This window comes from Taudactylus pleione, unplaced genomic scaffold (genome assembly GCF_031769625.1).
Source record: "Taudactylus pleione unplaced genomic scaffold, aTauple2 ptg001489l, whole genome shotgun sequence".
In the NCBI taxonomy this organism is placed as follows: domain Eukaryota; kingdom Metazoa; phylum Chordata; class Amphibia; order Anura; family Myobatrachidae; genus Taudactylus; species Taudactylus pleione.
The window spans coordinates 49098-66539 of NW_028285887.1; the positions used below are offsets into that span (position 1 = coordinate 49098).

Consider the following 17442-nt stretch of genomic DNA (forward strand, 5'->3'; position numbering starts at 1 on the left):
ATGTCAGCGCTCTCTGTGCGTGTATTCCCTGTCAGCGCAGTCTGTGCGTGTATTCCCTGTCAGCACTCTCTGTGCGGGTATTCCCTGTCAGCGCAGTCTGTGCGTGTATTCCATGTCAGCACTCTCTGTGCGTGTATTCCATGTCAGCGCTCTCTGTGCGTGTATTCCATGTCAGGCAGTCTGTGCGTGTATTCCATGTCAGCGCAGTCTGTGCGTGTATTCCCTGTAAGCACTCTCTGTGCGTGTATTCCATGTCAGCGCAGTCTGTGCGTGTATTCCATGTCAGCGCAGTCTGTGCGTGTATTCCCTGTCAGCACTCTCTGTGCGGGTATTCCCTGTCAGCGCAGTCTGTGCGTGTATTCCATGTCAGCACTCTCTGTGCGTGTATTCCATGTCAGCGCTCTCTGTGCGTGTATTCCATGTCAGCGCAGTCTGTGCGTGTATTCCATGTCAGCGCAGTCTGTGCGTGTATTCCCTGTCAGTGCAGTCTGTGAGTGTATTCCATGTCAGCACTCTCTGTGCGTGTATTCCATGTCAGCACTCTCTGTGCGTGTATTCCATGTCAGCGGTCTCTGTGCGTGTATTCCATGTCAGCGCAGTCTGTGCGTTTATTCCCTGTCATCGCAGTCTGTGCGTGTATTCCCTGTCAGCGCAGTCTGTGCGTGTATTCCATGTCAGCGCTCTCTGTGCGTGTATTCCATGTCAGCACTCTCTGTGCGTGTATTCCATGTCAGCGGTCTCTGTGCATGTATTCCATGTCAGCGCAGTCTGTGCGTGTATTCCCTGTCAGCGCAGTCTGTGCGTGTATTCCCTGTCAGCGCAGTCTGTGCGTGTATTCCATGTCAGCGCTCTCTGTGCGTGTATTCCATGTCAGCTCTCTCTGTGCGTGTATTCCATGTCAGCGGTCTCCGTGCAAGTATTCCATGTCAGCGCAGTCTGTGCGTGTATTCCATGTCAGCGCAGTCTGTGCGTGTATTCCCTGTCAGCACTCTCTGTGCATGTATTCCATGTCAGCGCTCTCTGTGCGTGTATTCCCTGTCAGCGCAGTCTGTGCGTGTATTCCCTGTCAGCACTCTCTGTGCGTGTATTCCATGTCAGCGCTCTCTGTGCGTGTATTCCATGTCAGCGCAGTCTGTGCGTGTATTCCATGTCAGCGCAGTCTGTGCGTGTATTCCCTGTCAGCACTCTCTGTGCGGGTATTCCCTGTCAGCGCAGTCTGTGCGTGTATTCCATGTCAGCACTCTCTGTGCATGTATTCCATGTCAGCGCTCTCTGTGCGTGTATTCCATGTCAGCGCAGTCTGTGCGTGTATTCCATGTCAGCGCAGTCTGTGCGTGTATTCCCTGTCAGCACTCTCTGTGCGTGTATTCCATGTCAGCGCAGTCTGTGAGTGTATTCCATGTCAGCACGCTCTGTGCGTGTATTCCATGTCAGCGCTCTCTGTGCGTGTATTCCCTGTCAGCGCAGTCTGTGCATGTATTCCATGTCAGCGCAGTCTGTGCGTGTATTCCATGTCAGCGCAGTCTGTACGTGTATTCCATGTCAGCACTCTCTGTGCGTGTATTCCATGTCAGCACTCTCTGTGCGTGTATTCCATGTCAGCGCTCTCTGTGCGTGTATTCCCTGTCAGCGCAGTCTGTGCGTGTGTTCCCTGTCAGCGCAGTCTGTGCGTGTATTCCATGTCAGCGCTCTCTGTGCGTGTATTCCATGTCAGCGCTCTCTGTGCGTGTATTCCCTCTCAGGACAGTCTGTGCGTGTATTCCCTGTCAGCACAGTCTGTGCGTGTATTCCATGTCTGCACTCTCTGTGCGTGTATTCCATGTCAGCGCAGTCTGTGTGCGTATTCCATGTCAGCACTCTCTGTGCGTGTATGCCATGTCAGCGCTCTCTGTGCGTGTATTCCATGTCAGCGCTCTCTGTGCGTGTATTCCATGTCAGCGCTCTCTGTGCGTGTATTCCATGTCAGCGCTCTCTGTGCGTGTATGCCATGTCAGCGCTCTCTGTGCGTGTATTTCATGTCAGCGCTCTCTGTGCGTGTATTCCATGTCAGCGCTCTCTGTGCGTGTATTCCATGTCAGCGCTCTCTGTGCGTGTATTCCCTGTCAGCGCAGTCTGTGCGTGTACTCCATGTCAGCACTCTCTGTGCGTGTATGCCATGTCAGCGCTCTCTGTGCGTGTATTCCATGTCAGCGCTCTCTGTGCATGTATTCCTTGTCAGCGCTCTCTGTGCGTGTATTCCCTGTCAGCACAGTCTGTGCGTGTATTCCCTGTCAGTGCAGTCTGTGCGTGTATTCCATATCAGCGCTCTCTGTGCGTATTCCATGTCAGCACTCTCTGTGCGTGTATTCCATGTCAGCACTCTCTGTGCGTGTATTCCATGTCAGCGCAGTCTGTGCGTGTATTCCATGTCAGCGCTCTCTGTGCGTGTATTCCCTGTCAGCACTCTCTGAGCATATTCCATGTCAGTGCTCTCTGTGCGTGTATTCCATATCAGCGCTCTCTGTGCGTGTATTCCATGTCAGCGCTCTCTGTTCGTGTATTCCATGTCAGCGCTCTCTGTGCGTGTATTCCATGTCAGCACTCTCTGTGCGTGTATTCCCTGTCAGCACTCTCTGTGCGTGTATTCCATGTCAGCACTCTCTGTGCGTGTATTCCATGTCAGTACTCTCTGTGCGTGTATTCCATGTCAGCACTCTCTGTGCGTGTATTCCATGTCAGCGCTCTCTGTGCGTGCATTCCATGTCAGCGCTCTCTGTGCGTGATTTCCATGTCAGCGCTCTCTGTGCGTGTATTCCATGTCAGTACTCTCTGTGCGTATTCCATGTCAGCGCTCTCTGTGCGTATTCCATGTCTGCGCTCTCTGCGCGTGTATTCCATGTCAGCGCTCTCTGTGCATGTATTCCATGTCAGCGCTCTCTGTGCGTGTATTCCATGTCAGCGCTCTCTGTGCGTGTATTCCATGTCAGCGCTCTCTGTGCGTATTTCATGTCTGCGCTCTCTGTGCGTTTTACTTGTCAGCGCTCTCTGTGCGTGTATTCCATGTCAGCGCTCTCTGTGCGTGTATTCCTTGTCAGCGCTCTCTGTGCGTGTATTCCATGTCAGCGCTCTCTGTGCGTGTATTCCATGTCAGCGCTCTCTGTGCGTGTATTCCATGTCAGCGCTCTCTGTGCGTATTCCATGTCAGCGCTCTCTGTGCGTGTATTCCATGTCTGCGCTCTCTGTGCGTGTATTCCATGTCAGCGCTCTCTGTGCGTGTATTCCATGTCAGCGCTCTCTGTGCGTGTATTCCATGTCAGCGCTCTCTGTGCGTGTATTCCATGTCAGCGCTCTCTGTGCGTGTATTCCATGTCAGCGCTCTCTGTGCGTGTATTCCATGTCAGCGCTCTCTGTGCGTATTCCATGTCAGCGCTCTCTGTGCGTATTCCATGTCAGCGCTCTCTGTGCGTATTCCATGTCTGCGCTCTCTGTGCGTGTATTCCATGTCAGCGCTCTCTGTGCGTGTATTCCATGTCAGCGCTCTCTGTGCGTGTATTCCATGTCAGCGCTCTCTGTGCGTATTCCATGTCTGTGCTCTCTGTGCGTTTTACTTGTCAGCGCTCTCTGTGCGTGTATTCCATGTCAGCGCTCTCTGTGCGTGTATTCCTTGTCAGCGCTCTCTGTGCGTGTATTCCATGTCAGCGCTCTCTGTGCGTGTATTCCATGTCAGCGCTCTCTGTGCGTGTATTCCATGTCAGCGCTCCCTGTGCGTGTATTCCATGTCAGCGCTCTCTGTGCGTGTATTCCATGTCAGCGCTCTCTGTGCGTATTCCATGTCTGCGCTCTCTGTGCGTGTATTCCATGTCAGCGCTCTCTGTGCGTGTATTCCATGTCAGCGCTCTCTGTGCGTGTATTCCATGTCAGCGCTCTCTGTGCGTGTATTCCATGTCAGCGCTCTCTGTGCGTATTCCATGTCTGCGCTCTCTGTGCGTATTCCATGTCAGCGCTCTCTGTGCGTGTATTCCATGTCAGCGCTCTCTGTGCGTGTATTCCTTGTCAGCGCTCTCTGTGCGTGTATTCCATGTCAGCGCTCTCTGTGCGTGCATTCCATGTCAGCGCTCTCTGTGCGTGTATTCCATGTCAGCACTCTGTGCGTATTCAATGTCAACGCTCTCTGTGCGTATTCCATGTCAGCGCTATCTGTGCGTGTATTCCATGTCAGCGCTCTCTGTGCGTGAATTCCATGTCAGCGCTCTCTGTGCGTGTATTCCATGTCAGCGCTCTCTGTGCGTGTATTCCATGTCAGCGCTCTCTGTGCGTGTATTCCATGTCAGTGCTCTCTGTGCGTATTCTATGTCAGCGCTCTCTGAGCGTATTCCCTGTCAGTACAGTCTGTGGGTTTTCCCTGTCAGCTCTCTCTGTGCGTGTATTCCATGTCAGCACTCTCTGTGCATGTATTCCATGTCAGCGCTCTCTCTGCGTGTATTCCGTGTCAGCGCTCTCTGTGCGTGTATTCCCTGTCAGCGCAGTCTGTGCGTGTATTCCCTGTCAGCGCAGTCTGTGCGTGTATTCCATGTCAGCGCTCTCTGTGCGTGTATTCCATGTCAGCGCTCTCTGTGCGTATATTCCATGTCAGCGCTCTCTGAGCGTGTATTCCATGTCAGCGCTCCCTGTGCGTGTATTCCATGTCAGCGCTCTCTGTGCGTGTATTCCCTGTCAGCGCTCTCTGTGCGTGTATTCCATGTCAGCGCTCTCTGTGCGTGTATTCCATGTCAGCGCTCTCTGTGCGTATTCCCTGTCAGTGCTCTCTGTGCATATTCCATGTCAGCACTCTCTGTGCGTGTATTCCATGTCAGCGCTCTCTGTGCGTGTATTCCATGTCAGCGCTCTCTGTGCGTATTCCATGTCAGCGCTCTCTGTGCGTGTATTCCATGTCTGCGCTCTCTGTGCGTTTTCCATGTCTGCGCTCTCTGTGCGTGTATTCCATGTCAGCGCTCTCTGTGCGTGTATTCCATGTCAGCGCTCTCTGTGCGTGTATTCCATGTCAGCGCTCGCTGTGCGTGTATTCCATGTCAGCGCTCTCTGTGCGTGTATTCCATGTCAGCGCGCTCTCTGTGCGTGTATTCCATGTCAACGCTCTCTGTGCGTGTATTCCATGTCAGCGCTCTCTGTGCGTGTATTCCATGTCAGCGCTCTCTGTGCGTATTCCATGTCTGCACTCTCTGTGCGTGTATTCCATGTCAGCGCTCTCTGTGCGTGTATTCCATGTCAGCGCTCTCTGTGCGTATTCCATGTCTGCAGATCAATCAGAAGCCATACATAGCGCACTTCTGTCAGCAGGTCAGTAATTAGTAAGTAAACATCATACATGACAAATGTGTAACCGAGCAAATAATTACGGCTGCAATTGCTGAAGACAAATCCACCCAGGACAAGGAACATTATGCCCCCTTCTGTATGTTGCCCACCAAGGGCTGTAGAGAGCTCTAAAATGACCCAGATACCGGGAGGGGGCGTGACCAAATCTGAGAAGTGTGGTCACACTCCCTCCCCCCAAAAAATATACTATGTTACGCGCCACATGCTCAGTGCAGAGGGTCGGCTCCAAAGGTGGGGAGGGGCTTTGATCAATGAGGGCCCCCCCCACCTGTAACACTTCTCCTCTATGCCCACTACCGCTGGGTGCACCTGTATCATACATTCTGACATTTATCACCCTTCTTCTGGGAGGGGACAGCCAGGCTTCTGAGGTGGGCGTAGTGACGTGGCAATAGGGGGGCATGGCAGGGAGATGATAAAATATTGGGGGTGGAGCAGTGAGCGTAACCGCATAGTTGCATTACAGAGATTCGGGCAGGACCACAATGACTCGATTCAGCGAGAATCACGTCACCCCCCCTCACACACACTGCGGGGGCTGTGTAAGTGGATGTGGGTTAGTGCAAGGGGGTGGAAGATTTGCCTTCTTTTCTGGGTGGCACCCGAATTTCAGGAGCCTCCCGAGTGTCCCAAAAGAGTAGGCATTTATGACCTATACAGCAGGCAGCCTCCACTCTCTCACTGCCCATTAGCCCACGCTCTCACTGCCCAATGTCCCACTGCCCATTAGCCCACTCTCTCACTGCCCAATGTCCCACCTTCTCACTGCCCATTGTCCCACTCTCTCACTGCCCAATGTCCCACTGCCCATTGTCCCACTCTCACTGCCCATTGTCCCACTCTCTCACTGCCCAATGTCCCACTGCCCAATGTCCAATGTCCCACTCCCACACTGCCAAATGTCCCACACGCCCAATGTCCCACTCGCCCAATGTCCCACTCTCCCACTGCCCAATGTCCCACTCTCCCACTCGCCCAATGTCCCACTCTCCCACTGCCCAATGTCCCACTCTCCCACTGCCCAATGTCCCACTGGCCCAATGTCCCACTCTCTCACTGCCCAATGTCCCACTCACCCACTGCCCAATGTCCCACTCACCCACTGCCCAATGTCCCACTCTCTCACTGCCCAAAGACCCACTGCCCAATGTCCCACTGCCCAATGTCCCACTGCCCAATCTCTCACTGCCCAATGTCCCACTCTCCCACTCGCCCAATGTCCCACTCGCCCAATGTCCCACTCGCCCTCTTGCCCAATGTCCCACTCGCCCAATGTCCCACTCGCCCAATGTCCCACTCACCCACTGCCCAATTTCCCACTCTCTCACTGCCCAATGGCCCACACTCACCCACTGCCCAATGGCCCACACTCACCCACTGCCCAATGTCCCACACTCACCCACTGCCCAATGTCCCACACTCACCCACTGCCCAATGTCCCACTCACCCACTGCCCCTCTCACCCACTGTGATACAGAGGAGTGTGGCCAGGAGTAGTGGACAGAGCAGTGGGTGCGTATATAGTCTGAGGCATCAACAAAGTGCAGGTCACAGTATGGTTTATGTGGTTCCCCTGACAGAGAATGGAGCTAAGAGGCTGCAGTAACAGGGAAAAAAGCTAAGAGGCTGCAGTGACAGGGAAGGGCGCTAAGAGGCTGCAGTGACAGGGAAGGGCGCTAAGAGGCTGCAGTGACAGGGAAGGGCGCTAAGAGGCTGCAGTGACAGGGAAGGGAGCTAAGAGGCTGCAGTGACAGGGAAGGGCGCTAAGAGGCTGCAGTGACAGGGAAGGGAGCTAAGAGGCTGCAGTGACAGAGAAGGGAGCTAAGAGGCTGCAGATACAGGGAAGGGAGCTAAGAGGCTGCAGATACAGGGAAGGGCGCTAAGAGGCTGCAATGTAAGTGTTTGCAGTAGAGTTTCCCACTCAGTAAAATATTGACAGCAGATCAGTGCAGGGTGTTTGGTGCAAATAGACACAGCTATTTGTATTTGGCAGAACAAGTAATTCAAAGCGTAATCTAATCCTGGTCTCTATGGCTCTGACTAACATATAATACTTCTCTCCAAGGCTGGGTACATACGTAAAGATTTTCTGTCCAACTAGTTGATTGGTTTGACAGAAAATCTTTACGTGTGTACAGTATGCACCTTTAAGGTCCTATCCTCTAGGCTATTAAAATGAGCGATTGAACGATAACGATATTTTGACAATCGTTTGAAAAATTGGTCTTTAATGCTGCATACACACGGAACAACTTGACCAACCATAGATATCGTTGATAGATTTCCCTTCAACTATCTGTAGTACAGGGCAAATGATTTTGGCTGTACACACTGATAGATATATATGATAGATATGATAGACATTGGGGGTACACACTGATAGATATATATGATAGACATTGGGTGTACACACTGATAGATATATATGATAGACATTGGAGGTACACACTGATAGATAGATAGATAGATAGATAGATAGATAGATAGATAGATAGATATGATAGACATTGGGTGTACACACTGATATATATATAGGATAGACATTGGGTGTACACACTGATAGATATATAAGATAGACATTGGGTGTACACACTGATATATATATATATATATATATATATATATATATATATATATATATATGATAGACATTGGGTGTACACACTGATATATATATATATGATAGACATTCGGTGTACACACTGATAGATATATATGATAGACATTGGAGGTACACACTGATAGATAGATAGATAGATAGATAGATAGATAGATAGATAGATAGATAGATAGATAGATATGATAGACATTGGGTGTACACACTGATATATATATATGATAGACATTGGGTGTACACACTGATATATATATATATATGATAGACATTCGGTGTACACACTGATATATATATATATGATAGACATTGGGTGTACACACTGATATATATATATATGATAGACATTGGGTGTACACACTGATAGATATATATGATAGACATTGGGGGTACACACTGATAAATATATATGATAGACATTGGGTGTACACACTGATAGATATATATGATAGACATTGGGGGTACACACTGATAGATATATATGATAGACATTGGGTGTACACACTGATAGATATATATGATAGACATTGGGTGTACACACTGATAGATATATATGATAGACATTGGGGGTACACACTGATAAATATATATGATAGACATTGGGTGTACACACTGATATATATATATATATATATATATATATATATATTTTTATATATGATAGACATTGGGAGTACACACTGATAGATATATATGATAGACATTGGGGGTACACACTGATAGATATATAAGATAGACATTGGGTGTACACACTGATAGATATATATGATACACATTGGGTGTACACACTGATAGATATATATGATAGACATTGGGTGTACACACTGATAGATATATATGATAGACATTGGGTGTACACACTGATAGATATATATGATAGACATTGGGTGTACACACTGATAGATATATATGATAGACATTGGGTGTACACACTGAAATCTATGATAGACATTGGATGTGCACACTGATAGATCTATATGATAGACATTGGGTGTACACACTGATAGATCTATATGATAGACATTAGGTGTACACACTGATAGATATATATGATAGACATTGGGTGTACACACTGATAGATAGATATATATGATAGACATTGGGTGTACACACTGATAGATCTATATGATAGACATTAGGTGTACACACTGATAGATATATATGATAGACATTGGGTGTACATACTGATAGATAGATATATATGATAGACATTGGGTGTACACACTGATAGATATATATGATAGACATTGGGTGTACACACTGATAGATATATATATATGATAGACATTGGGTGTACACACTGATATATATATATATGATAGACATTGGGTGTACACACTGATAGATGTATATGATAGACATTGGGGGTACACACTGATAGATAGATATGATAGACATTGGGTGTACACACTGATAGATATATATGATAGACATTGGGTGTACACACTGATATATATATATGATAGACATGGGGTGTACACACTGATATATAGATAGATATATATGATAGACATTGGGTGTACACACTGATAGATATATATGATAGACATTGGGTGTACACACTGATAGGTATATATGATAGACATTGGGTGTACACACTGATAGATATATATGATAGACATTGGGGGTACACACTGATAGATAGATATGATAGACATTGGGTGTACACACTGATAGATATATATGATAGACATTGGATGTACACACTGATAGATCTATATGATAGACATTGGGTGTACACACTGATAGATATATAGGATAGACATTGGAGTGTACACACTGATAGATATATAAGATAGACATTGGGTGTACACACTGATATATATATATGATAGACATGGGGTGTACACACTGATATATAGATAGATATATATGATAGACATTGGGTGTACACACTGATAGATATATATGATAGACATTGGGTGTACACACTGATAGGTATATATGATAGACATTGGGTGTACACACTGATAGATATATATGATAGACATTAGGGGTACACACTGATAGATAGATATGATAGACATTGGGTGTACACACTGATAGATATATATGATAGACATTGGATGTACACACTGATAGATCTATATGATAGACATTGGGTGTACACACTGATAGATATATAGGATAGACATTGGGTGTACACACTGATAGATATATAAGATAGACATTGGGGGTACACACTGATAGATATATATGATAGACATTGGGTGTACACACTGATAGATATATATGATAGACATTGGGTATACACACTGATAGATATATATGATAGACATTGGGTGTACACACTGATAGATATATATGATAGACATTGGGGGTACACACTGATAAATATATATGATAGACATTGGGTGTACACACTGATATATATGATAGACATTGGGTGTACACACTGATAGGTATATAGGCTAGACATTGGGTGTACACACTGATAGATATATATGATAGACATTGGGTGAACACACTGATAGGTATATATGATAGACATTGGGGGTACACACTGATAAATATATATGATAGACATTGGGTGTACACACTGATATATATGATAGACATTGGGTGTACACACTGATAGGTATATAGGCTAGACATTGGGTGTACACACTGATAGATATATATGATAGACATTGGGTGTACACACTGATAGATATATATGATAGACATTGGGGGTACACACTGATAAATATATATGATAGACATTGGGTGTACACACTGATATATATGATAGACATTGGGTGTACACACTGATAGGTATATAGGCTAGACATTGGGTGTACACACTGATAGATATATATGATAGACATTGGGTGAACACACTGATAGGTATATATGATAGACATGGGGTGTACACACTGATAGATATATATGATAGACATTGGGTGTACACACTGATAGATATATATGATAGACATTGGGTGTACACACTGATATATAGATAGATATATATGATAGACATTGGGTGTACACACTGATAGATATATATGATAGACATTGGGTGTACACACTGATAGATATATATGATAGACATTGGGTGTACACACTGATAGATAGATAGATATATATGATAGACATTGGGTGTACACACTGATAGATATATATGATAGACATTGGGTGTACACACTGATAGATATATATGATAGACATTGGGGGTACACACTGATAGATAGATATGATAGACATTGGGTGTACACACTGATAGATATATATGATAGACATTGGGTGTACACACTGATAAATATATATGATAGACATTGGGTGTACACACTGATAGATATATATGATAGACATTGGGTGTACACACTGATAGATATATATGATAGACATTGGGTGTACACACTGATAGATATATATGATAGACATTGGAGGTACACACTGATAAATATATATGATAGACATTGGAGGTACACACTGATAAATATATATGATAGACATTGGGTGTACACACTGATAGATATATATGATAGACATTGGGTGGACACACTGATATATATGATAGACATTGGGTGTACACACTGATAGGTATATAGGCTAGACATTGGGTGTACACACTGATAGATATATATGATAGACATTAGGTGAACGCGCATCATTCATCGTTATCTGACATACGGGAACGCGCATCATTCATCGTTATCTGACATGCGGGAACGCGCATCATTCATCGTTATCTGACATGCCGGAACGCGCATCATTCATCGTTATCTGACATGCGGGAACGCGCATCGTTCATCGTTATCTGACATGCGGGAACGCGCATCGTTCATCGTTATCTGACATGCGGGAACGCGCATCGTTCATCGTTATCTGACATGCGGGAACTCGCATCATTCATCGTTATCTGACATGCGGGAACGCGCATCATTCATCGTTATCTGACATGCGGGAACGTGCATCATTCATCGTTATCTGACATGCGGGAACGCGCATCATTCATCGTTATCTGACATGTGGGAACGCGCATCATTCATCGTTATCTGACATGCGGGAACTCGCATCATTCATCGTTATCTGACATGCGGGAACGCGCATCATTCATCGTTATCTGACATGCGGGAACGCGCATCATTCATCGTTATCTGACATGCGGGAACGTGCATCATTCATCGTTAACTGACATGCGGGAACTCGCATCATTCATCGTTATCTGACATGCGGGAACACGCATCATTCATCGTTATCTGACATGCGGGAACTCGCATCATTCATCGTTATCTGACATGCGGGAACGCGCATCATTCATCGTTATCTGACATGCGGGAACGTGCATCATTCATCGTTATCTGACATGTGGGAACGCGCATCATTCATCGTTATCTGACATGCGGGAACGCGCATCATTATCTGACATGCGGAAATGCGCATCATACATCGTTCATCTGACATGCGGGAACTCGCATCATTCATCGTTATCTGACATGCGGGAACACGCATCATTCATCGTCATCTGACATGCGGGAACGCGCATCATTCATCGTTATCTGACATGCGGGAACGCGCATCATTCATCGTTATCTGAAATGGGGGAACGCATCATTCATCTTTATCTGACATGCGGGAACGCGCATCATTCATCGTTATCTGACATGCGGGAATGCGCATCATACATCGTTCATCTGACATGCGGGAACGTGCATCGTTCATCGTTATCTGACATGCGGGAATTTGCATCGTTTATCGTTATCTGACATGCGGGAATGCGCATCATTCATCGTTATCTGACATGCGGGAACTCGCATCATTCATCGTTATCGGACATGGGGGAACGCGCATCATTCATCGTTATCTGACATGCGGGAGCGCTCATCATTCATCGTTATCGGACATGGGGGAACGCGCATCATTCATCGTTATCTGACATGCGGGAACGCGCATCATTCATCGTTATCTGACATGCGGCAACGCGCATCATTCATCGTTATCTGACATGCGGGAACTCGCATCATTCATCGTTATCTGACATGCGTGAACGCGCATCATTCATCGTTATCGGACATGCGGGAACGCGCATCATTCATCGTCATCTGACATGCGGGAACGCGCATCGTTCATCGTCACCTGACATGCGGGAACGCGCATCATTCATCGTTATCTGACATGCGGGAACGCGCATCATTCATCGTTCATCATTCATCATTGCAGGCCCAAATGTCAGGGGTAATACAGATGGGATAGACAGGGAGGAAGGAACATGTAGTAGTGGGTTAGGGTGAGTGCTGGAAGGCCTTGACGAAGTAGTGGGTCTTGAGAGCCCATTTAACAATTTGTAGAGAGGTGGAGAGTCTGATGGGGAGAGGGAGAGACTTCCAAAGGTGGGGAGCAGCACGGGCAAACTCTTGGAGGTGGGAGTGGGAGGAAGCAATCAGTTGGCAGGAGAGGTGGCGTGTATGTGTTGAGTTAAGTGGGAGTGTGAAGGGAGATGAGGTCAGAGATGTAAGTGGGAGAGGATTGTGTGAGGGCTTTGTAGGAGAGTGTAAGAACCTTGAATTGACGTTTGAAGGGGAAGGGGAGCCAGTGTAGGGCTTGTAGGAGAGGGGAAGCAGATGTAGAACATCTGATGAGAAAGATGAGCTGAGCATCAGCATTCAGGACAGATTGTAGTTGAGAGAGGTGGGAGACTGGGAGGCCAGCTAGGAGAAGGTTACAGTAGTCCAATCTGGAGCGGACTAGTGAGTGGTTGAGGGTTTTATTAGCTTTCAATGGTCTAATCTTGGACATGGAAATGGCTGGACTGCGAGAGGTGCTGAATGTGTGGTTTAAAGGAGAGGGAGGAGTCTAGGATAACTCCAAGACAGCGCACTTTGGGGCTAGAGGAGATAGTTATGCCTTCAACAGATAATGAAAATGTGGGAGGTGAGGTGATGGAAGAGGGTGGAAAGATGATCAGCTCTGTCTTACACATGTTAAGTTTACGAAAGCGCTGGGACATCCATGAAGAGACAGCAGAGAGACAGTTGGAGATACAGGTGAGGAGAGAGGTGGAGAGATCAGGGGTGGAGAGATAGATTTGAGTATCATCAGCATAGAGATGATATTGTAGGTAAAAAGAGTTGATGAGTTCACCTAAAGAGGATGTATATAGGGAGAATAGGAGAGGTCCAAGAACCGAACCTTGGGAAACTCCTACTTTTAGTGGAAGGGAAAAGGAGTCATGAGAGGAGACAGAGAAGGAACGATCAGAGAGGTAGGAGGACAGCCAGGAGAGGGCAGTTCCATGTAGACCAAGAGAGTGAAGAATTTGCAGGAGGATAGGGTGGTCCACAGTGTCAAAAGCAGCAGAAAGGTCAAGGAGAATGAGCAGAGAGTAGTGGCCCTTGGATTTGGCAGCAAGGAGGTCATTGCTGACTTTCGTGAGGGCATTTTCAGTGGAGTGGAGAGAACAGAAGCCAGATTGAAATGAGTCAAGGAGGGAGTGGAAGGAAAGAAAGGTGGTAAGGCAGCTGTAAATAATACGCTCAAGGAGTTTAAAAGCAAAAGGGAGGAGAGAGATGGGTCAGTAGTTGGAGAGTATGCTACAATCCAGGGTAGGATTTTTAAGAATAGGAGAGACAAGGGCATGTTTGAATGCAGAAGGGACAGTGCCAGATGATAGGAAGAGATTAAAGAGGTGGGCAGGATGGGAACAAACACAAGGAGATAGGTAACAGAGGAGACGGGAAGGGATAGGATCAAGGGGGGAGGTGGAGGGAGGGGAGAACCAGATGAGGGCCATGACTTCCTCTCCAGAAACAGGGAAGAAGGATGTCAGAGTTGGTGAGACAGAAGGGGAGGGGTGGTCAGGGAAAGGAGGGGCAGGAGTGCTGAGGGTCTGATGGGATATGATGTCCTCACATATGGAGTAAATTTTTGATGTAAAGTAGGTGGCAAAGTCAAGGGCAGAGAGCGAGGAGGGGAGGCGAGGAGGGGAAGGGCAGAGGAGGGAGTTGAAAGTTGCAAAGAGATTCCGGGGGTTTGTGGACTGGGAGGAGATGAGGTTCTTGAAGTATGATTGTTTGGAGAGGGACAGGGCAGCACTGTAGGATGACAGTATAATTTTGAAATGGAGGAAGTCAGCCTTAGAGTGTGATTTCCTCCACTGATGCTCGGCAATTTGTGAACACTTCTGCAGGTACCTGGTGCATTTGGAATGCCAGGGTTGTCATGTGGATCTGCAAGGGTGAGTAGTTATTGCCAAAGCAACAGAGCCCAGAGCAGAAGTAATGGAGGCGTACAGGGAAGTGGCTTGTTCAGGGCAGGAGAGGGAAAGGATAGGGGAGAGAAGAGAGTCCAGCAGGGAGGACAAAGCAACAGTGTCAATAGCCTCAATGTTACGCTTAGTAATGGTAGCCTTAGGAAGTAAAGCCCAACAACTGCAACATTTTCCTGTGTTTTATTAAACATGCGGGTCAGAAACCTGGGACATACATAGCTCCCATCCACAACTTATATATATATTTGAAAAAAAGGGTAAATTGTTGTTAGAGGGATTATTATTAATATTATATTTCACATCCCATACATAAATTTGGGAAATTGGTTGAGAGTGGAGGCCCCATAGCTGTTCCGCATATCTGAAGTAAAAAGTTATCCTGAAATAAAAATGACTTATTGCAAAATATACATAATACAATATGAAATGATTTTTACATTTTTATAGGTCCAAATTTTCAATTATTGATAGATAATCCAAAGACTGAAGAACCTTATCACAAAGGCTACTAAAATACAGTGTCTGTCACATGACTATATACACTCATACATACAGCCTGTATATACACTACTCCTGCTATATGATGTGTTTCTTTCCATAGATGCACATTGTTCACACCAAAAACGGGATGAATGTGACAGATGCCAAAAAGGAGAGAACTGGGATTGCAGTACTCGGATTCTTCATTGATGTAAGTGTTGTACTTGGCTGCGAAGTCTCTCCGGACCAATTCCATTCACTTCTTCCTCCATAGACAAGAAGACTCGGCGGATCAGTACGCATGTTCCTCAGGCAATCTCATACGATTAGTGTTCATGGCTCTCCTGGCTGCTTATGTATAGCTTCACCCTCAGTGTCAGCAAAAGTTCTTCCAGCTGCTGCATTGTGAGGGGTGTCCCCAGAGGAGATAAGTTTCTGGTTTAGATTTGGTGCAATTTAGCTCACAAGCTCACGGAATATACAGCACACTGGTTCTAGTCACACACTGAATATACAGCACGCTGGCTCTAGTCACACACGGAATACACAGCACGTAGGTTCTAGTCACACACTGAATACACAGCACGTAGGTTCTAGTCACACACTGAATACACAGCACGTAGGTTCTAGTCACACACTGAATACACAGCACGCTGGCTCTAGTCACATACTGAATACACAGCACACTGGTTCTAGTCACACACTGAATATACAGCACGCTGGTTCTAGTCACACACTGAATATACAGCACGCTGGTTCTAGTCAAACACTGAATACACAGCACGCTGGTTCTAGTCACACACTGAATACACAGCACGCTGGTTCAAGTCACACACTGAATACACAGCACGCTGGCTTTAGTCACACACTGAATACACAGCACGTAGGTTCTAGACACACACTGAATACACAGCACGCTGGTTCTAGTCACATACTGAATACACAGCACGCTGGCTCTAGTCACACACTGAATACAAAGCATGCTGGTTCTAGTCACACACTGAATATACAGCACGCTGGCTCTAGTCACACACTGAATACACAGCACGCTGGTTCTAGTCACACACTGAGTACACAGCATGCTGGTTCAAGTCACACACTGAATACACAGCACGCTGGTTCTAGTCACACACTGAATACACAGCACGCTGGTTCTAGTCACACTGAGTACATAGCACGCTGGTTCTAGTCACATACTGAGTACACAGCACGCTGGTTCTAGTCACACACTGAATACACAGCACGCTGGTTCTAGTCACACACTGAGTACACAGCATGCTGGTTCTAGTCACACACTGAATACACAGCACGCTAGTTCTAGTCACACTGAGTACATAGCACGCTAGTTCTAGTCACACTGAGTACATAGCACGCTAGTTCTAGTCACACTGAACACACAGCACGCTGGTTCAAGTCACACACTGAATATACAGCACGCTGGTTCTAGTCACACACTGAATACACAGCACGCTGGTTCTAGTCACACACTGAATACACAGCACGCCGGTTCTAGTCACACTGAGTACATAGCACGCTGGTTCTAGTCACACACTGAGTACACAGCATGCTGGTTCTAGTCACATACTGAGTACACAGCACGCTGGTTCTAGTCACACACTGAATACACAGCACGCTGGTTCTAAGTCACACACTGAATACACAGCATGCTGGTTCTAGTCACACACTGAATACACAGCACGCTAGTTCTAGTCACACTGAGTACATAGCACGCTAGTTCTAGTCACACTGAATACACAGCACGCTGGTTCTAGTCACACACTGAATACACAGCACGCTGGTTCTA

At 46.5% G+C, this 17442-nt stretch overlaps 1 protein-coding gene across 1 annotated transcript in view; it reads left to right on the plus strand.

Annotated features, from left to right (window-relative positions):
- LOC148442500 (carbonic anhydrase 4-like) overlaps positions 1 to 17442 on the plus strand; it is a gene marked incomplete at its 5' end in the record, with an annotated part of 219419 nt that overhangs the window by 20766 nt on the left and 181211 nt on the right. Inside the window, one exon of the mRNA XM_088463880.1 lies at positions 15760 to 15849. Within this exon, the coding sequence (XP_088320006.1) occupies positions 15760 to 15849 (90 nt within the window). The remainder of the gene's footprint in view (positions 1 to 15759; positions 15850 to 17442) is intronic.